This window comes from Hyla sarda, chromosome 9 (assembly GCF_029499605.1).
Source record: "Hyla sarda isolate aHylSar1 chromosome 9, aHylSar1.hap1, whole genome shotgun sequence".
In the NCBI taxonomy this organism is placed as follows: domain Eukaryota; kingdom Metazoa; phylum Chordata; class Amphibia; order Anura; family Hylidae; genus Hyla; species Hyla sarda.
In genome coordinates, this window is record NC_079197.1 from 160,612,023 (window position 1) to 160,634,293 (window position 22,271).

The window sequence follows — 22,271 nt, forward strand, 5'->3', positions numbered from 1 at the left end:
GTCTAAGACGACCACAATCCACCTGAAGAGATAGGAGTGAGGTGGCAAGGGTGCCACCCCTCCTATCCCTGCTATTGGTGGTCTAGACGCGATCACCAATAGCAGATCGGGGGCAGGGGGATTACCTTTCGTTTTCCCCATCCTGCCCACCCACAATAGGCAGGGCAGGACAGGGAAACGACAGAGGACCGGCGCTGGAGTCCACTTACCCATCTGCGGAGGCTGCGGATGACGATCGGTGTCGGAGATCGGCGGGCGACGATGTCGTGCAGCAAGCTCGCTGGATCCGAAGGAAGCCGGTAAGTTGCCTAGCAACCGGCAGGATATTGTCATGTATCAAAAGAGACATGGACTCAAGGGACAGGGACATAATACTCCCCCTTTATAAATCATTGGTACGGCCTTACCTGGAATATGCTGTTCAGTTTTGGGCACCTGTCCATAAAAGGGACACTGCGGAGTTGGAAAGGGTGCAGAGACGCGCGACTAAACTAATATGGGGCATGGAACATCTTAGCTATGAGGAGCGATTAAAGGAGTTACAACTGTTTAGTCTTGAGAAGAGACGTTTAAGGGGGGGATATGATAAACGTATATAAGTATATTAATGGCCCATACAAAAAATATGGAGAAAAACTGTTCCAGGTTAAACCCCCCCCCAAAGGACGAGGGGGCACTCCCTCCGTCTGGAGAAGAAAAAGTTTAGTCTCAAGGGGCGACACGCCTTCTTTACCGTGAGGACTGTGAATTTATGGAACGGTCTACCTCAGGAACTGGTCACAGCAGGAACAATTAACAGCTTTAAAACAGGATTAGATACATTCCTGGAACAAAATAACATTAATGCTTATGAAGAAATATAAAATCTCATCCCTTCCCCAATATTGCGCCACACCCCTACCCCTTAATTCCCTGGTTGAACTTGATGGACATATGTCTTTTTTCGACCGTACTAACTATGTAACTAACTATGTAACATCTGGAGGGCTGCAGTCCGAGACCACTATATAGTGGTCTCTATACTGTAGCACTCCAGATGTTGCAAAACTACAACTCCCAGCATGCCCAGACAGCTGTTTGGGCATGCTGGGAGTTGTAGTTTTGCAACAGCTGCAGGGCTACAGTTTGAGACCACTATATGGTAGTCTCTGAACTATAGCCCTCCAGATCTTGCAAAACTACAACTCCTAGCATGCCCACACAACTGTTTGCTGTCTGGGCATGCTGAGATTTGTAGTTTTGCAGCATATGGAGGGCCACAGTTTGCAGTGGTCTCTATACTGTAGCTCTCCAGATGTTGCAAAACTGCAAATCCCAGCATGCTGGGAGTTGTAGTTGCAATCCCTCCAGCTGTTGCATAACTGGTTGGAAAATATTGAGTTAGATAACAGAAACTAACTGAAGGTTTTCCAACCATTGTGCCTCCAGCTGTTGCAAAAGTACAACTCCCAGCATGCACAGTCTGTCAGTACATGCTGGGAGTTGTAGTTTTGAAACAGCTGAAGGTTTGCCCCCCCCCCATGCGAATGTACAGGGTACAATCACACGGGCAGGCTTACAGTAAGTTTTCTGCTTCAAGTATGAGCTGCGGCAAATTTTTCGCCGCAGCGCAAAGTCCTAGCAGGGAACTCACTCTAAACCTCCGCCAGTGTCAATGTACCCTACAAACACTACACTAACACATAATAAAGGGTAAAACACTACATATACACCCCCTTACACTGTCCCCCCAATAAAAATTAAAAACTTATTTTACAGCAGTGTTTCCAAAACGGAGCCTCCAGCTGTTGCAAAACAACAACTCCCAGCATTTCTGGACAGCCACTGACTGTCCAGGCATGCTGGGAGTTTAGCAACAGCTGGAGGCACCCTGTTTGGGAATCACTGGCGTGGAATACCCCTATGTCCACCCCTATGCAATCCCTAATTTAGTCCTCAATGCGCATGGCGCTCTCTCACTTCGGAGCCCTGTTGTATTTCAAGGAAACAGTTTAGGGCCACATATGGGGTATCTTCGTACACGGGAGAAATTACACTACAAATTTTGGGGGGCTTTTTCTCCTTTTACCCCTTATGAAAAGGAAAAGTTGGGGTCTACACCAGCCTGTTAGTGTAAAAAAAAAACATTTTTACACTAACATGCTGGTGTTGCCCTTTACTTTTTATTTTCACAAGAGGTAAAAGGAAAAAAAGACCCCCAAAATTTGTAACACAATTTCTCCTGAGTACGGAAATACCCCAGATGTGGGCGTAAAATGATCTGCGGGCGCACAACAAGGCTCAGTGAGAGAGCAATGTACATTTGAAGCCTAAATTGGTGATTTGCACAAGGGTGGCTAATTTTACAGCGGTTCTGACATAAACGCAAAAAAAAAAATACCGACATGTGACCCCATTTTGGAAACTACACCCCTCACGGAATGTAACAAGGGGTATAGTGAGCATTAACACCCCACAGGTGTTTGAAAATTTTTCCTTAAAGTTGGATGGGAAAATGAAAAAAATTATTTTTTTCACTAAAATGCTGGTGTTACCCTAAATTTTTCATTTTCACAAGGGAAAATAGGAAAAAAGCCCCCCAAAATCTATAACCCCATTTCTTCTGAGTAAGAAAATACCCCAAATGTGGATCTAAAGTGCTCGGCGGGCGAACTACAATGCTCAGAACAGAAGGAACGCCATTGGGATTTTGAAGAGAAAATGTGTCCGGAATTGAAGGCCACGTGTGTTTACAAAGCCCCCATAGTGCCAGAACAATGGACCCCATTTTGGAAACTACACCCCTCACGTAATGTAATAAGGGGTGCAGTGAGAATTTACGCCCCACAGGTGTCTGACGGATTTTTGGAACAGTGGTCCGTGAAAATGAAAAATTTTATTTTTCATTTGTTCAGCCCACTGTTCCAAAGATCTGTCAAATGCCAGTGGGGTGTAAATACTCACTGCACCCCTTATTAAATTCTGTGAGGGGTGTAGTTTCCAAAATGGGGTCACATGTGGGGGGGTCCACTGTTCTGGCACCATAGGGGGGCTTTGTAAACGCACATGGCCCCTGACTACCATTCCAAACAAATTCACTCTTCAAAAGCTCAATGGCGCTCCTCCTCTTCTGAGCATTGTAGTTCCACCGCAGGGCACTTGATGTCCACACATGGGGTATTTCCATACTCAGAAGAAATGGGGTTACAAATTTTGGAGGGTATTTTCTGCAATTAACCCTTGCAAATATGTGAAATTTTGGGGGAAGCACACATTTTTGTGAATTTTTTTTTTTTTACATATGCTAAAGTTGTGAAACCCCTGTGGGGTATTAAGGCTCACTTTATTCCTTGTTACGTTCCTCAAGGGGTCTAGTTTCCAAAATGGTATGCCATGTGTTTTTTTTTGCTGTTCTGGCACCATAGGGTCTTCCTAAATGCGACATGCCCCCCCCCCCCCGACCAAAATTCGCTCTCAAAAAGCCAAATATGACTCCTTCTCTTCTGAGCATTGTAGTTCGCCCGTAGTGCACTTCAGGTCAACTTATGGGGTACCTCCATACTCAGAATAGATGGGGTTACAAATTTTGGGGGGTATTTTCTGCTATTAACCCTTGCAAAAATGTGAAATTTGGGGGGAAACACACATTTTAGTGAAAACAATTTTTTTTTTTTTTACATATGCAAAAGTCGTGATACACCTGTGGGGTATTAAGGCTCACTTAATTCCTTGTTACGTTCCTCAAGGGGTCTAGTTTCCAAAATTGTATGCCATGTGTTTTTTTTTTGCTGTTCTGGCACCATAGGGGCTTCCTAAATGCAACATCCCCCCCCCAAAAACCATTTCAGAAAAACATACTCTCCAAAATCCCCTTGTCGCTCCTTCGCTTCTGAGCCCTCTACTGCGCCCGCCGAACACTTTACATAGACATATGAGGTATGTGCTTACTCGAGAGAAATTGGGCTACAAATGCAAGTATAAATTTTCTCCTTTTACCCCTTGTAAAAATTCAAAAATTGGGTCTACAAGAACATGCAAGTGTAAAAAATGAAGATTGTGAATTTCCTCCTTCACTTTGCTGCTATTCCTGTGAAACACCTAAAGGGTTAAAACGCTGACTGAATGTCATTTTGAATACTTTGGGGGGGGGGTGCAGTTTTTATAATGGGGTCTTTTATGGGGTATTTCTAATATGAAGACCCTTCAAATCCACTTCAAACCTGATCTGGTCCCTGAAAAATAGTGAGTTTGAAAATGTTGTGAAAAATTGGAAAATTGCTGCTGAACTTTGAATCCCTCTGGTGTCTTCCAAAAGTAAAAACTTGTAAATTTTATGATGCAAACATAAAGTAGACATATTGTATTTGTGAATAAAAATTTTTTTTTGGAATATCCATTTTCCTTACAAGCAGAGAGCTTCAAAGTTGGAAAAATGTAACATTTTCAATTTTTTCATCAAATTTGGGGATTTTTCACCAAGAAAGGATGCAAGTTACCACAAAAATTTTCCACCATGTTAAAGTAGAATATGTCACGAAAAAACAATCTCAGAATCAGAATGATAACTAAAAGCATTCCAGAGTTAATGTTTAAAGTGACAGTGGTCAGATGTTCAAAAAACGCTCTGGTCCTAAGGTGTAAAATGGCCTGGTCCTTAAGGGGTTAAAGGGGTACTCCGGCCCTAATACATCTTATCCCCTATCCAAAGGATAGGGGATAAGATGTATGATAGTGGGGGTCCCTCCGCTGGGGACCCCCACAATCTGTCATTCCGCACCCACCTTTGTGAGCTCTCCGCAGCGCCGGAGGCTCTGAGTATCCGAGTGTGAAGTGTGACGACCACGGGGCCGGAGTATTGTGTCATCATGACTCTGCCTCCGTCTGATGTCCCTCAATGCAAGTCTATGAGAAGGGGTGTGACGGCTGTTATTTCCCCTGCCATAGACTTGTATTGAGGAGGCAGGGCATGACGTCACACAGGGGCGAAGTCGTGATGTCACGATACTCCGGCCCTGTGGTCCTCACGATAATGCAGCCCTGTGGTCATCATGCTTCACACTCGGAGCCTCCAGTGCTGCGGAGAGCTCACAAAGATAGGTGCGGATGACAGATTGCGGGGGTTCCCAGCAGCAGATATTAGGGCCTGAATACCCCTTTAAGCACTCCCTGGTGGTCCAGTGGTGTGGATCCTCCCATATGAGGAATCTAATGATTCCTACAAAAAAGTCCCCTAAGGGGACTATTAAAGTGTAAAAAAAAGTTGAATAAAAGTTTTAAAAAACACCCATTAACCCCTTCCATATTAAAAGTTTAAGTCACCCCCTTTTCCCAAATTCCAGATAAAAAATATGTAAATAGAATAAAAATGAACATGTGGTACGGCAGCGTGCGTAAATATAACGTTAATTAAGGTTATGGCATATTTTTTATAAAAAGCGATCAAAAAGTCCAATCAAAACAAAAAATGGTACTGATAAAATCTACAGACCACGTAGCAAAAAATGAGCCCCCACACATCCCAGTATACAGAAAAATTAAAAAGTTATAGGGGTCCGAAGAGGACATTTTTAAACATACAAATTTTCGTGCAAAAGTTATGGTTTTTTAACAGAAGACAAAATTAAACCTATATAAATTGGATATCTTTTTAATCGTATAGACCTACAAAATAAAGATAATGTGTCATTTTTACCAAAAAGTGTTCTGCGTAAAATCAGAAGCCCCCAAAAAGTAAAAAAAATTTAGTTTAGTTTTTTCCAATTTTGGTGAAATGATTGATGTCATTACAAAGTAAAATTGGTGGTGCAAAGAAAAAGCCCTCATATACTTTTCTAGGTGCAAAATTGAAAGTGTTATGATTTTTAGAAGGTGAGGAAAAAATTTAAGTGCAAAAATGAAAAAATCCTGACTCCTTAAAGGGGTACTTCGCCGCAAACATCTTATCCCCTATTGGATAGTCCCCAGCGGCGGGACCCCCGCGATCTCCAGCGAGGCACCCAGTCATTCGGTGCACAATCGAACTCCGCTCCGTGCCTGATGACTGGCGATGCGGCCAACACGTCCTCCTCCATTCACTTCTATGGCAGGAGGCGTTTCTGATGCCGCCACTGCCGGCACGGAGATGGGGGGGGGTCCCCCGCAACCTACATCTTATCCCCTATCCTTTGCATAGGGGATAAGATGTTTGTGGCTGAATACCCCTTGAAAGGTATTAACCCCTTACATGTTGTGGTCATAAAATGTTCTCCCATGATGTGATGTGCCTGTATAGAGCCTTGCCAGAGGCCTTTGACAGGCATAATGCTCAGCTCTAAAGTAGCAATGAGAAGATCTCAGGTGAAAGCCCCCTAGTGGGACTAGTTAAAAAGTAAAAAAAAATTATAAAATGGTATTGTTGTAATTATATTGAACTAGAGACTGAAATGATAATGTTATTTTTACCACTTGGTACATGGCTTTAAAATTTAGAACCCCAAAATGGTGCCATTGAAACTCACTACTTATCCAGAAAAAAACAAGCCTTAACCCCTTAACCCCTTCCCGACCTATGACATACCTGTACGTCATGGGTGGCAAGGCGTTCCCGACCCATGACATACAGGTACGTCATGGACATTACTGCCGCTACTCGCGGCACCCCGCAGCGCCCGGAAAGATGGTGGCTATCACTGATAGCCAGCCATCTTACCGTGCGACCACGGGGGGTTTCGTCCCCCACCCCCCCCAGCGATCGCTGCTATCAGCTGGTCAAATCTGACTAGCTGATAGCAGCGTTTCGCTATGAAAACACTTAGCAGCGCGGTGTGTGAGTCCCGATCACGGGGATCGGGACACACACCGCTCTGCTAAGTGTCCCTGACCCGTCCCCCGGCGTCACTTACCCGTCCGAGCGGTGTCCCGAGCGTGTCCTCCATGCGGTCCCGGCGTCCTCCGTGCGGTCCCGGCTGCGCTGCGTCCCGGAGGTGAGTTTCCGGCAGCAGTGCAGCATCTTCATTGGCAGCAGTGAGATCGCCGTAAAGCGATCTCACTGCTGCCTCTGAGAGTTTCAAAACTGCAACTCCCAGCATGCCCAGACAGCCTTTGGCTTTCTGGGCATGCTGGGAGTTGTAGTTTTGCAACATCTGGAGGTCCACAGTTTGGAGACCACTGTATAATGGTCTCCAATCTGTGCTCTTCCAGATGTTGCAAAACTACAAATCTCAGCATGCTCAGTCTGTCCAGGCATGCTGGGAGTTGTAGTTCTCTAACATCTGGAAGACCACAGATTGGAGACCATTATACAGTGGTCTCCAAACTGTGGACCTCCAGATGTTGCAAAACTACAACTCCCAGCATGCCCAGACTGCCCAAGCATGCTGGAAGTTGTAGTTCGGCAACATCTGATCCTTCAGATATTGCCGAACTACAACTTCCAGCATGCCTTGGCAGTCTGGGCATGCTGGGAGTTGTAGTTTTGCAACAACTGGAGGCACACTAGTTGGGAAACATTGTCCGTTTCCTACCTCAGTGCCTCCAGCTGTTGCAATTGTTGCTAAACTATAACTCCCAGCATGCACTGACAGACCATGCATGCTGGGAGTTGTAGTTTTGCAACAGCTGGAGGCACACTGGTTTGGAAACACTAAGTTTGGTTGCAAAACACTTGAAAGTTTATTACTTAACTTAGTGTTTCCAAACCAGTGTTCCTCCAGCTGTTGCAAAACTACAACTCCCAGCATGCACGGACAGCTCAAGGGCATGCTCGGAGTTTGCAACAGCTGGATGTTTGCCCCCTCCCCCCAATGTGAATGTACAGGGTACACTCACATGGGCGGAGGTTTACAGTGAGTGCTGCAAGTTTGAGATGGCGCAAATTTTGCGCTGCAGCTCAAACTTCCAGCGGCAAACTTGCTGTGAACCTCTGCCCATGCGACTGTACCCTAAAAACACTACACTACACTGACACTAACCTAAAATAAAAAGTAAAAAACACTACATATACACATACCCCTACACAGCCCCCCTCCCCCCAAAAAATGAAAAACGTCTGGTACGCTACTGTTTCCAAAACGGAGCCTCCAGCTGTTGCAAAATAATAACTCCCAGTATTGCCGGACAGCCATTGACTGTCCAGGCATGCTGGGAGTTTTGCAACAGCTGGAGGCACCCTGTTTGGGAATCACTGGCGTAGAATACCCCTATGTCCACCCCTATGCAAATCCCTAATTCAGCCCTCAAATGCGCATGGCGCTCTCTCACTTTGGAGCCCTGTCGTATTTCAGAGCAACAGTTTTGGGACACATATGGGGTATCGCCGTACTCGGGAGAAATTGCCTTACAAATTTTGGGGGGCTTTTTCTTCTTTAACCCCTTATGAAAAGGTGAAGTTGGGGTCTACACCAGCATGTTAGTGTAAAAAAATAAATTTTTTACACTGACATGCTGGTGTTGCCCTATACTTTTCATTTTCACAAGAGGTAAAAGGGAAAAAAGACCCTCTAAATTTGTAACGCAATTTCTCCTGAGTACGGAGATACCCCATATGTGGGCGCAAAGTGCTCTGGGGGCGCACAACAAGGCCCAGAAGGGAGAGTGCACCATGTACATTTGAGGCGATTTGCACAGGGGTGGCTGATTGTTACAGCAGTTCTGACAAACGCAAAACAATAAATATCCACATGTGACCCCATTTTGGAAACTACACCCCTCACGGAATGTAATAAGGGGTGCAGTGAGCATTTACACCCCACTGGTGTATGACAGATTTTTGGAACAGTGGTCTGTGAAAATGAAAAATTAAATTTTTGATTTGCACAGTCCACTGTTTCAAATATCTGTCAAACGCCAGTGGGGTGTAAATGCTCACTGCACCCCTTATTAAATTCCATGAGGGGTATAGTTTCCAAAATGGGGTCACATGTGGGGGGGGTCCACTGTTCTGGCACCATAGGGGCTTCCTAAATGGGACATGCCCCCCAAAAACCCTTTCAGAAAAACTCACTCTCCAAAATCCCATTGTCGCTCCTTCCCTTCTGAGCCCTGTAGTGCACCCGCCGAACACTTTACATACGCATATGAGGTATTTCCTTACTCGAGAGAAATTGGGTTACAAATTTTAGGGTGATTTCTCTCCTTTTACCCCTTGTAAAAATTCAAAAATTGGGTCTACAAGAAAATGCGAGTGTAAAAAATGAAGATTTAGAATTTTCTCCTTCACTTTGCTGCCATTCCTGTGAAACCCATAAAGGGTTAAAACGCTGACTGAATGTCATTTTGAATACTTTCGGGGGTGCAGTTTTTATAATGGGGTCATTTATGGGGTATTTCTAATATGAAGACCCTTCAAATCCACTTCAAACCTGAACTGGTCCCTGAAAAAAAGCGAGTTTCAAAATTTTGTGAAAAATTGGAAAATTGCTGCGGAACTTTGAAGCCCTCTGGTGTCTTCCAAAAGTAAAAACTTGTCAATTTTTTAATGCAAACACAAAGTAGACATATTGTATATGTGAATCAATATGTAATTTATTTGGAATATCCATTTTCCTTTCAAGCAGAGACTTTCAAAGTTAGAAAAATGCAAAATTTTCAAAATTTTCATGAAATTTTTAGATTTTTTACAGAGAAAGGATACAAATATCAGTGAAATTTTACCGATAACATAAAGTAGAATATGTCACGAAAAAACAATCTCGGAATCAGAATGATAAGTAAAAGCATTCCAAAGTTATTAATGTTTAAAGTGACAGTGGTCAGATTTTCAAAAAATGCCCAGGTCATGAAGGTGAAAATGGGCTGGGTCATGAAGGGGTTAAAAGGGGTACTCCCGTGGAAAACTTTTTTTTTTTTTAGATCAACTGGTGCCAGAAAGTTAAACAGATTTGTAAATTACTTCTATTAAAAAATCTTAATCCTTCCAGTACTTTTTAGGGGCTGTATACTAGAGAGGAAATTTTTTTCTTTTTGGATTTCTCTTATGTCACAACCACGGTGCTCTCTGCTGACCTCTGCTGTCCATTTTAGGAACTGTCCAGAGCAGGAGAAAATCCCCATAGCAAACATATGCTGCTCTGGACAGTTCCTAAAATGGACAGTGATCACAGTGGTCGTGTCATAAGAGAAATCCAAAAAGCAAAACATTTCCACTGTAGTATACATCCCCTAAAAAGTACTGGAAGGATTAAGATTTTTTAATAGAAGTAATTTACAAATCTGTTTAACTTTTTGGCACCAGTTGATTAAAAAAAAAGTTTTCCACTGGAGCACTCCTTTAAGGACTGAGCGTTTTTCCGTTGTTGCACTTTAGTTTTTACCTCCTTAGCTTTAAAAAAAATCATAACCCTTTCAATTTTACACCTAAAAATCCATATGATAGCTTATTTTTTGAGCCACCAATTCTACTTTGTAATGACATCAGTCAAAATCTACAGCGAAACAGAAAAAATAATAATTATGCGACAGAATTGAAGAAACAAATGCCATTTTGTAACTTTTGGGGGCTTCCGTTTCTACACAGTGCATCTTTCAGTAAAAATGACGTCTTCTCTTTATTCTGTAGGTTCATACGATTAAAATGATACCCTACTTATATGGGTTTGATTTTGTCTTACTTCTGGAAAAAATCATAACTACATGCAGGAAAAGGTATGCATTTAAAATTGTCATCTTTTGACCCCTATAACTTTTTTATTTTTCCGCGTACGGGGCAATATATGTTTTTTTGCGCCGTGATTTGAAATTTTTAGCGGTACCACTTTTGTATTGATCGGACTTTTTGATTGCTTTTTATAAATTTTTTCATGATATAAAAAGTGACCAAAAATACGCTAATTTGGACTTTGGAATTTTTTTGCGCGTACGCCATTGACCGTGTGGTTTAATTAATGATATATTTTTATAATTCGGACATTTCTGCACATGGCGATACCACATATGTATATTTTTATTTACACTGTTATTTTTAAATGGGATTAGGGGGGTGATTCAAACTTTTATTAAGGAAGGGGTTAAATGATCTTTATTAACTTTTATTTTCACTTTTTTTTGCAATGTTATAGCTCCCATAGGGACCTATAACACTGCACACACTGATCTTTTACATTGATCAATGGTTTCTCATAGGAAACCATTGATCAATGCACACACTGATCTTTTACATTGATCAATGGTTTCTCAAAGGAAACCATTGATCAATGATTCTGCCGCTTGACTGCTCATGCCTGGATCTCAGGCACTGAGCAGTCATTCGGCGATCGGACACCAGGAGGCAGGTAAGGGGACCCTCCTGCTGTCCTACAGCTGTTCGGAATGCCGCAATTTCGCCACGGCGATCCCGAACAGTCCCCCGAGCTAACCGGCAACGTTTCACTTTCACTTTAGACGCCGCGTTCAACTATGACGCTGTGGCCCGCGTTATAGAACGGGAGCCAAATCAGGGCGTACAGGTATGAATGTCAAGTCTATAATTCTCTATGGAGGACATTTATCATTGTTTTCTTTGGTAAGCGAGCTCTGAAGTCAATTTTTTTGCTTTAGTTTTACTTATGTGCTACATATTCATCATATTATCATAGGGGGTTGATAGATTTGGAGTACAAGCAAAACACAAAAGTCGCCGGTGAGACTTTTGTGAGAATTTTTTGTGACTGTATATTCTTACATACGGAAGTTTTGTACTTTAGGTGAGACCTGGAGTAGACTTGCGACTTTTTTTTTAAGGGGTTTGTGACCACTGCAAAGTGAAAACTGAAATTTGGTTATGTAAGGCTGTTTTCAACTTTTTGCTCCACAAAAGTAGAACAAAAAAAATGCTTAGTCGCACATGCGGAAAAAAAAGACTATAAATACCTTGATAAATGTCCCCTATATCATCATTAGGAGATAATATATTTTTGAAATGTCTCAAGAGATCATTATCAACATTGTTTGCCTGTCCTTAGAGAAATGTCCCAGGACAGTTCTCAGCACTATGTATTGCCCTGTTCTTACCACAGACAATTACGTTGGGGATGATTCCTATCACAACAGGTTGGTGGATAATATTATCAGTATAACATTTCCCTTCTATGTCTTAGAAATTCAGCTACCCACAAGTGTTGGATTTTGAATTTTTATTGCGAATATTGCAAATTTGCGAATTCGTGAATATTGGTAATATATTAGCTATACAGTGACCCCCCGACCTACGATGGCCCCGACATACGATAATTTCAACATGCGATGGCCTTTCAGAGGCCATCGCATGTTGAAGGCAGCATCAACACACGATGCTTTTGTATGTCGGCTATCCGGGAGCGCAGACTGCTTCAGCTGCCACTGGATAGCCGTTTACGGGGCCCCGTGTCGTCCACTGACGATCACTTACCTGTCCTCGGGGCTCCGACGCGTCCTCTTCGGGATTCCCTGCATCGTCGGCGCTCTCCTTCGTCGTAATCAGGTCCGCAGGTTGTAGACCACTGTCCTATACTTTACATTGCACGGATCCCTCAACATACGATGGTTTCAACAAACGATGGTCCATTTAGAATGGATTACCATCGTATGTTGAGGGACCACTGTATATTCAAAATTACGAATATTCATTTTTTTTTTTTTTTTTTAACAGAACACATCACAGTGATCATCACCCCTCCCTGCTTCCAGCTTGTGGTCTAAAGAATTCTCCAATACTAGTTACTGTGTAAGACTGTGGAGCACGAATATTTTGCATATATGCGCATTGTTACGCCGAGCGCTCCGGGTCCCCGCTCCTCCCCGGAGCGCTCGCAACATCCTCGCAATCGCAGCGCCCCGGTCAGACCTGCTGACCGGGTGCGCTGCGATACCTCTTCCAGCCGGGATGCGATTCGCGATGCGGGTGGCGCCCGCTCGCGATGCGCACCCCGGCTCCCGTACCTGACTCGCTCTCCGTCGGTCCTGTCCCGGCGCGCGCGGGCCCGCTCCTTAGGGCGCGCGCGCGCCGGGTCTCTACAATTTAAAGGGCCACTGCGCCGCTGATTGGCGCAGTTGGTTTAATTAGTGTATTCACCTGTTCACTTCCCTATATAACCTCACTTCCCCTTCCCTTCCTTGCCGGATCTTGTTGCCATCGTGCCAGTGAAAGCGTTTCCCAGTGTGTTCCTAGCCTGTGTTCCAGACCTCCTGCCGTTGCCCCTGACTACGATCCTTGCTGCCTGCCCCGACCTTCTGCTACGTCCGACCTTGCTCTTGTCTACTCCCTTGTACCGCGCCTATCTTCAGCAGTCAGAGAGGTTGAGCCGTTGCTAGTGGATACGACCTGGTTGCTACCGCCGCTGCAAGACCATCCCGCTTTGCGGCGGGCTCTGGTGAAAACCAGTAGCAGCTTAGAACCGGTCCACTAGCACGGTCCACGCCAATCCCTCTCTGGCACAGAGGATCCACCTCCTGCCAGCCGAATCGTGACAGTAGATCCGGCCATGGATCCCGCTGAAGTTCCACTGCCAGTTGTCGCCGACCTCACCACGGTGGTCGCCCAGCAGTCGCAACAGATAGCGCAACAAGGCCACCAGCTGTCTCAACTGACCGTGATGCTACAGCAGCTACTACCACAGCTCCAGCAATCATCTCCTCCGCCAGCTCCTGCACCTCCTCCGCAGCGAGTGGCCGCTTCCGGCCTACGACTATCCTTGCCGGATAAATTTGATGGGGACTCTAAGTTTTGCCGTGGCTTTCTTTCACAATGTTCCCTGCACTTGGAGATGATGTCGGACCAGTTTCCTACTGAAAGGTCTAAGGTGGCTTTCGTAGTCAGCCTTCTGTCCGGAAAAGCTCTGTCATGGGCCACACCGCTCTGGGACCGCAATGACCCCATCACTGCCTCTGTACACTCCTTCTTCACGGAGATTCGAAGTGTCTTTGAGGAACCTGCCCGAGCCTCTTCTGCTGAAACTGCCCTGCTGAACCTGGTCCAGGGTAATTCTTCCGTTGGCGAGTACGCCATCCAATTCCGTACTCTTGCTTCCGAATTATCTTGGAATAATGAGGCCCTCTGCGCGACCTTTAAAAAAGGCCTATCCAGCAACATTAAAGATGTTCTGGCCGCACGAGAAATTCCTGCTAACCTGCATGAACTTATTCATCTAGCCACTCGCATTGACATGCGTTTTTCCGAAAGGCGTCAGGAGCTCCGCCAGGATATGGACTTTGTTCGTACGAGGCGTTTTTTCTCCCCGGCTCCTCTCTCCTCTGGTCCTCTGCAATCCGTTCCTGTGCCTCCCGCCGTGGAGGCTATGCAAGTTGACCGGTCTCGCTTGACACCTCAAGAGAGGACACGACGCCGCATGGAGAATCTGTGCCTGTACTGTGCCGGTACCGAACACTTCCTGAAGGATTGTCCTATCCGTCCTCCCCGCCTGGAAAGACGTACGCTGACTCCGCACAAAGGGGAGACAGTTCTTGATGTCTACTCTGCTTCTCCACGCCTTACTGTGCCTGTGCGGATATCTTCCTCCATCTTCTCTTCTCTACTATGGCCTTCTTGGACTCCGGATCTGCAGGAAATTTTATTTTGGCCTCTCTCATCAACAGGTTCAACATCCCGGTGACCAGTCTCGCCAGACCCCTCTACATCAATTGTGTTAACAATCAAAGATTGGACTGTACCGTGCATTACCGCACGGAACCCCTCCTAATGTGCATCGGACCTCATCACGAAAAAATTGAGTTTTTGGTCCTCTCCAATTGCACTTCCGAAATTCTCCTTGGATTACCGTGGCTTCAACGCCATTCCCCAACCCTTGATTGGTCCACAGGAGAAATCAAGAGCTGGGGTACTTCTTGTTTCAAGGACTGTCTTAAACCGGTTCCCAGTACTCCCTGCCGTGACCCTGTGGTTCCCCCTGTAACCGGTCTCCCTAAGGCTTATATGGACTATGCTGACGTATTTTGCAAAAAGCAAGCTGAGACTTTACCTCCTCACAGGCCTTATGACTGTCCTATTGACCTCCTCCCGGGCACTACTCCACCCCGGGGCAGAATTTATCCTCTGTCCGCTCCAGAGACTCTTGCTATGTCTGATTACATCCAGGAAAATTTAAAAAAGGGGTTTATCCGCAAATCCTCCTCTCCTGCCGGAGCTGGATTTTTTTTTGTGTCCAAAAAAGATGGCTCCCTGCGTCCTTGCATTGATTACCGCGGACTTAATAAAATCACGGTAAAGAACCGCTACCCTCTACCTCTTATCTCAGAACTCTTTGATCGCCTTCAAGGTGCCCACATCTTTACCAAACTGGACTTAAGAGGTGCTTATAATCTCATCCGCATCAGGGAGGGGGACGAATGGAAGACTGCATTTAACACCAGAGATGGACACTTTGAGTATCTGGTCATGCCCTTTGGCCTGTGCAACGCCCCTGCCGTCTTCCAAGACTTTGTTAATGAAATTTTTCGTGATCTCTTATATTCCTGTGTTGTTGTGTATCTGGACGATATTCTGATTTTTTCTGCCAACTTAGAAGAACACCGCCAGCATGTCCGCATGGTTCTTCAGAGACTTCGAGACAATCAACTTTATGCCAAAATGGAGAAATGTCTGTTTGAATGTCAATCTCTTCCTTTCCTAGGATACTTGGTCTCTGGCCAGGGATTACAAATGGACCCGGATAAACTCTCTGCCGTCTTGGATTGGCCACGCCCCTCCGGACTCCGTGCTATCCAACGTTTTTTGGGGTTCGCCAATTATTACAGACAATTTATTCCACACTTTTCCACCATTGTAGCTCCTATCGTGGCTTTAACCAAGAAAAATGCCAATCCCAAGTCCTGGTCTCCCCAAGCGGAAGACGCATTTAAACGGCTCAAGTCTGCCTTTTCTTCTGCTCCCGTGCTCTCCAGACCTGACCCATCTAAACCCTTCCTATTGGAGGTAGATGCCTCCTCAGTGGGAGCTGGAGCGGTCCTTCTACAAAAAAATTCTTCCGGGCATGCTGTTACTTGTGGTTTTTTTTCTAGGACCTTCTCTCCGGCGGAGAGAAACTACTCCATCGGGGATCGAGAACTACTGGCCATTAAATTGGCACTTGAGGAATGGAGACATCTGCTGGAGGGATCAAAATTTCCAGTTATCATTTACACCGATCACAAGAATCTCTCCTATCTCCAGTCTGCCCAACGGCTGAACCCTCGCCAGGCCAGGTGGTCGTTGTTCTTTGCCCGTTTTAACTTTGAAATTCATTTTCGCCCTGCCGACAAGAACATTAGGGCCGATGCCCTCTCTCGTTCCTCGGATGCCTCGGAAGCAGAGGTCTCTCCGCAACACATCATTCCTCCTGACTGTCTGATCTCCACTTCCCCAGCCTCCATCAGGCAAACTCCTCCAGGGAAGACCTTCGTTTCTCCACGCCAACGTCTCGGGATTCTCAGATGGGGTCACTCCTCCCACCTCGCAGGCCATGGGGGCATCAAAAAGTCCCTGCAACTCATCTCTCGTTTCTATTGGTGGTCGACTCTGGAGACGGATGTTGTTGATTTTGTGCGGGCCTGTACTGTCTGTGCCCGGGATAAGACTCCTCGCCAGAAGCCTGCTGGTCTCCTTCATCCTCTGCCTGTCCCCGAACAGCCTTGGTCACTGATTGGTATGGACTTTATTACTGACCTACCCCCATCCCGTGGCAACACTGTTGTTTGGGTGGTCGTTGGTCGATTTTCCAAGATGGCACATTTTATTCCTCTTCCTGGTCTTCCTTCAGCGCCTCAGTTGGCAAAACAATTTTTTGTACACATTTTTCGTCTTCACGGTTTGCCCACGCAGATCGTCTCGGATAGAGGCGTCCAATTCGTGTCTAAATTCTGGAGGGCCCTCTGTAAACAGCTCAAGATTAAATTAAACTTCTCTTCTTCTTATCATCCCCAATCCAATGGGCAAGTAGAAAGAATTAACCAGGTCCTGGGTGACTATTTACGGCATTTTGTTTCCTCCCGCCAGGATGACTGGGCAGATCTTCTACCATGGGCCGAATTCTCATACAACTTCAGAGTCTCTGAATCTTCTGCTAAGTCCCCATTTTTCGTGGTGTACGGCCGTCACCCTCTTCCCCCCCTCCCTACTCCCTTGCCCTCTGGTTTGCCCGCTGTGGATGAAGTAACTCGTGATCTTTCCACCATATGGAAAGAGACCCAAAATTCTCTTTTACAGGCTTCATCCCGCATGAAAAGGTTTGCCGATAAGAAAAGAAGAACCCCCCCCATTTTTGCTCCCGGAGACAAGGTATGGCTCTCCGCTAAATATGTCCGCTTTCGTGTCCCCAGTTACAAACTGGGACCACGCTATCTTGGTCCTTTCAAAGTCTTGTGCCAGATTAATCCTGTCTCTTACAAACTCCTTCTTCCTCCTTCTCTTCGTATTCCCAATGCCTTCCATGTCTCTCTCCTTAAACCACTCATCATCAACCGTTTCTCTCCCAAACTTGTTTCTCCCACTCCTGTTTCCGGTTCTTCTGACATCTTCTCCGTAAAGGAGATACTGGCCTCCAAGACGGTCAGAGGAAAAAGATTTTTTTTGGTAGATTGGGAGGGCTGTGGTCCTGAAGAGAGATCCTGGGAACCTGAGGACAATATCCTAGACAAAAGTCTGGTCCTCAGGTTCTCAGGCTCCAAGAAGAGGGGGAGACCCAAGGGGGGGGGGGGGTACTGTTACGCCGAGCGCTCCGGGTCCCCGCTCCTCCCCGGAGCGCTCGCAACATCCTCGCAATCGCAGCGCCCCGGTCAGACCTGCTGACCGGGTGCGCTGCGATACCTCTTCCAGCCGGGATGCGATTCGCGATGCGGGTGGCGCCCGCTCGCGATGCGCACCCCGGCTCCCGTACCTGACTCGCTCTCCGTCGGTCCTGTCCCGGCGCGCGCGGCCCCGCTCCTTAGGGCGCGCGCGCGCCGGGTCTCTACGATTTAAAGGGCCACTGCGCCGCTGATTGGCGCAGTTGGTTTAATTAGTGTATTCACCTGTGCACTTCCCTATATAACCTCACTTCCCCTTCCCTTCCTTGCCGGATCTTGTTGCCATCGTGCCAGTGAAAGCGTTTCCCAGTGTGTTCCTAGCCTGTGTTCCAGACCTCCTGCCGTTGCCCCTGACTACGATCCTTGCTGCCTGCCCCGACCTTCTGCTACGTCCGACCTTGCTCTTGTCTACTCCCTTGTACCGCGCCTATCTTCAGCAGTCAGAGAGGTTGAGCCGTTGCTAGTGGATACGACCTGGTTGCTACCGCCGCTGCAAGACCATCCCGCTTTGCGGCGGGCTCTGGTGAAAACCAGTAGCAGCTTAGAACCGGTCCACTAGCACGGTCCACGCCAATCCCTCTCTGGCACAGAGGATCCACCTCCTGCCAGCCGAATCGTGACACGCATATTCCTTCTTTTAGCTTGTGGGCCAATGAGAATGATGCAAAGAGGATATCAACATCCCTAGCAACCAATAGTAATGTTGCCCACCCCTTCACTGTCAAGGTGACATTTTTTGATTTGTAAAATTTCTGTTTAGATCTTGATAAATACAGGATCACGTTAAATATCTTGTTTAATGAGAACCAAAGACTTTCGAACAAAGACAGATACTTGTTAAGACACCATTCATACAATATAAGCATTAAAGTGATGATTATTACGACGTACAGCACAGTCATGATGTGAACACAGAATCAAACGCACCGGCCAGTGATGAATCAACTCACAGAGATCACTCATAGATGGATAAAAGCAGCGATTCTATTATTTATGTTAAATACAATGCATTTTAAGCGGCATCTTCCCTCTTCCTCAGGTCATCAAGACCTGAGGAAGAGGGGAGAAGCCACTCAAAAGGCTGTCTTTAAAGGGGTACTCCGGTGAAAACCTTTTTTCTTTTAAATCAACTGGTGGCAGAAAGTTAAACATATTTGGAAATTACTTCTATTAAAAAATCTTAATCCTTCCTGTACTTATTAGCTGCTGAATACTACAGAGGAAATTATTTTCTTTTTGGAATGCTCTCTGATGACATCATGACCACAGTTCTCTCTGCTGACGTTATTATAATAATAATGCTTTATTTATTGTTGTCCTTAGTGGGATTTGAACCCAAGTCCCCAGCACTGCAAGGCAGCAGTGCTAACCACTGAGCCACCATGCTGCCCTCAGCATACATCTGCTATGCATGGTTGCTAAAATGGACAGAGATGTCAGCAGAGAGCACTGTGTTCATGATGTCATCAGTGTTTCAAAAAGAAAGGAATTTCCTCTGTAGCATTCAGCAGCTGATATGTACTGGAAGGATTAAGATTTTTTAATAGAAGTAATTTACAAATATGTTTAAACTTTCTGCCACCAGTTGAGTTAAAAGAAAAAAGATTTACATCGGAGTACCCCTTTAACCTAAATAAAAGCATCTCTGCTTTAATCCATCTATGAGTGATCTCTGTGAGTTGATTCATCACTGGCCGGTGAGTTTGACTCTGTGTTCACTTCATGACTGTGCTGTCCGTTGTACATGTACGTCGTAATAATCATCACTTTAATGCCTCTTGTGTTGTATGCCCCAAACCAGATGTCTGGGAGCATTTTGATACTCATTGACTCAAAATCAAATTTTGGTTTCACATTACTTTTTATTTGTTGTATGCTTGTTGTATGTGCACGATTCATCGAGAACATTAAAATCATGTGCCAAATTATGTGCCATTAAAACAGTTCTAACCAACTGAGGCATGGACTCCACTCTGTTTTGTTTCTTATAGTGCATCCTGGTGCCATCTCTTCTACTAGTAAGATGTACCTGTCTATTTGCGTGATGTAAAATTAAACATAATTCATCAAACCAGACCAACTTTTTCTATTGCTACGTGGTCTAGTTCTGATGATCATGTGGACATTTTAGGCATATTCGATAGTGGACAAGGGTCGACGCGGTCCCTCTGACCTGTCTGTGGCTACATGGCCCCTATACACAACATGCAGCCATGCACTGTGTGTTCTGACACCTTTCTATAATTACCATCATCAGCTTTTTCAGAAATATGTCCTTCAGAAGATTTTCTGTGGAATCGTACTAGATTTGTCTTTGTTTTATAGGCATGTGATTTAGCCTTTAGTGCACTTTAGTATATCACCAGTTTATCAATCAAATTTTACAAAAAAATTGGATTTGACTCTATGTTGTGAATTACTTGCAGCAAGTCTATATAGGAATATAGACTTCTGTAGACAGGAGTCTGTGCTTGTGTACTTACCAAACAGTGAGGCATACATTGTATGTTTGATGCTTAGGTAAATGACAATACTATAAGCAACACTTCTTATTTTTTGACACTTGCTTGATGCTTGGCTCCGCAAGTGTTCACTGAGCAGGAGGCATACAGAAGACTCCTGCTCAGTATATATTTTTCATGGTGCCTGATCAGAGGTTGTATGAAACCTGCATAGCGGAGCAGAGAGTTTTGTTCCTGAATACTGAGCAGGGAGGCATACACTGTATGCCTTGCTTCTCAGTTAAACAGTTTTGAGGGAAATAAGAAACAATGGGAGAAAGAATTTACAATACAGCTGCCTGTGCTGGCCACCCAGACACAGGTTAAATGGGTACTCCCCTGGAAATTATTATTATTATTTTTTTATCAACTGGTGCAAGAAAGTTAAACAGATTTGTAAATTTCTTCTATTTATGTCTTAACCCTTCCAGTACTTATCAGCTGCTTTATGCTCCACAGGAAGTTCTTTCCTTTTCAGTCTGACCACAGTGCTCTCTGCTGACACCTCTGTCCATGTCAGGAACTGTCCAGCGCAGGAGCAAATATCCATAACAAACCTATCCTGCTCTGTACAGTTCCTGACATGGACAGAGGTGTCAGTAGAGAGCACTGTGGTCAGACTGAAAAGAAATTCAAAAATAAAAGAACTTCCTGTGGAGCATACAGCAGCTGATAAGTACTGAAAGGGTTAAGATTTTTAAATAGAAGATATTCACAAATCTGTTTAACTTTCTGGCCACAGTTGATTAAAAAAAAAACATGTTTTCCAGTGGAGTACCCCTTTAAGTATTCATTTACCTTTCCATGAAAAAATTCAATTCTCCTATTTTAAAGTACTTTTGCTTTATTTGTATTATTTGACCATTAGGTTATTTTATTCTCAAATATTCTCAAATTTCCCTATATATTTCTAATTTTACCAACAGGTAACAAGGAGAAAATGATGGAAACAAATGAGACCATTGTGGCATTCTTCATCATTAAAGGAATTTCAGATGCTCCTGAGCTTCAGACCATTATATTTCTTTTAGTTCTTTTAATTTATCTCCTAGCCCTTGGTGGGAACACGATTATACTCCTTCTGGTCTGCCTGGATCATCAGCTTCACACCCCTATGTACTTCTTTTTGGCCAACCTGTCTGTTTTGGATATGTTCTCCACCACCGTCACTCTTCATAATATCCTTGTCATGTTTATAACAGGGAATAACTTAGTCTCTTATGCTAGTTGTATCTGTGAAATGTACTTTTTTGGGTTTCTGATATGTGATGAGCTCCTTTTCCTGACTGCTATGAGCTTCGATCGCTATGTTGCCATCTGTAATCCTTTGAAATACCACATGGTCATGAACCAAAGACTTTGCATTATACTTACCATTGCCTGTTGGATGTTAGGCATGATAGAAGTGATCCCCTACATTATTCTGCTTTTGGGCTTTAGGTGTTACAGGTCAAATGTAATAAATCACTTCTTCTGTGATCTTGTGCCTCTTATGATACTATCCTGCAGTGACACATCAACCCTGGAGATCTTAAGCTTGACAGAAGGTTTTCTCCTCATTACTTTTACCCCCTTTGTTCTAAAGTTCATATCTTATATCTTCATCATTTCCACCATACTGAAAATCAAGTCAAGCACTGGAAGGCGTAAAGCCTTCTACACCTGCTCCTCACACCTCACAGTGGTCATCCTTCTTTACTCAACCCTTTTTTTTCAGTACTTGAGGCCCACTTCATCCGATACTTCAAAGTCCAACAAGTTCTTCTCTCTTTTTAACACAGCTGCTATTCCTGTCTTAAATCCCCTTATCTACAGCTTAAAAAATAAAGATGTTAAGTCAGCAATGATACGAAAACTTAGATTGCTTAAATGTTGGCGGACAATAATGTGAAGACATTTTCATCTTGGGAAATCTTAAACCGTTCATGGTCACTAAAACCTTAACTATCTCTTTGTGTCATGTATTATCAATGTTGTTCGTGATGGGCTCCAAATCCACTTCAAATGGAGTAGACCCACAAAAGCATTTTCTGGTATTCCTGTGCTCCAGTGTAAACTTATGTGTAAACTTTCTTTATGATTGGT

At 44.6% G+C, this 22,271-nt stretch overlaps 1 protein-coding gene across 1 annotated transcript; it reads left to right on the top strand.

Moving 5' to 3' along the window:
* Positions 1–21,126: 21,126 nt before the first annotated feature.
* Positions 21,127–22,077, top strand: LOC130291955 (olfactory receptor 1019-like). The gene has a single exon (XM_056541385.1). It carries the CDS (start codon positions 21,127–21,129, stop codon positions 22,075–22,077), a length of 951 nt encoding a protein of 316 aa, XP_056397360.1.
* The last annotated feature ends 194 nt before the right edge of the window (positions 22,078–22,271 follow it).

Excerpts from the sequence above, each read along its gene's own strand:
- LOC130291955 (XM_056541385.1), top strand. The coding sequence starts at position 21,127 with ATGATGGAAACAAATGAGACCATTGTGGCATTCTTCATCATTAAAGGA.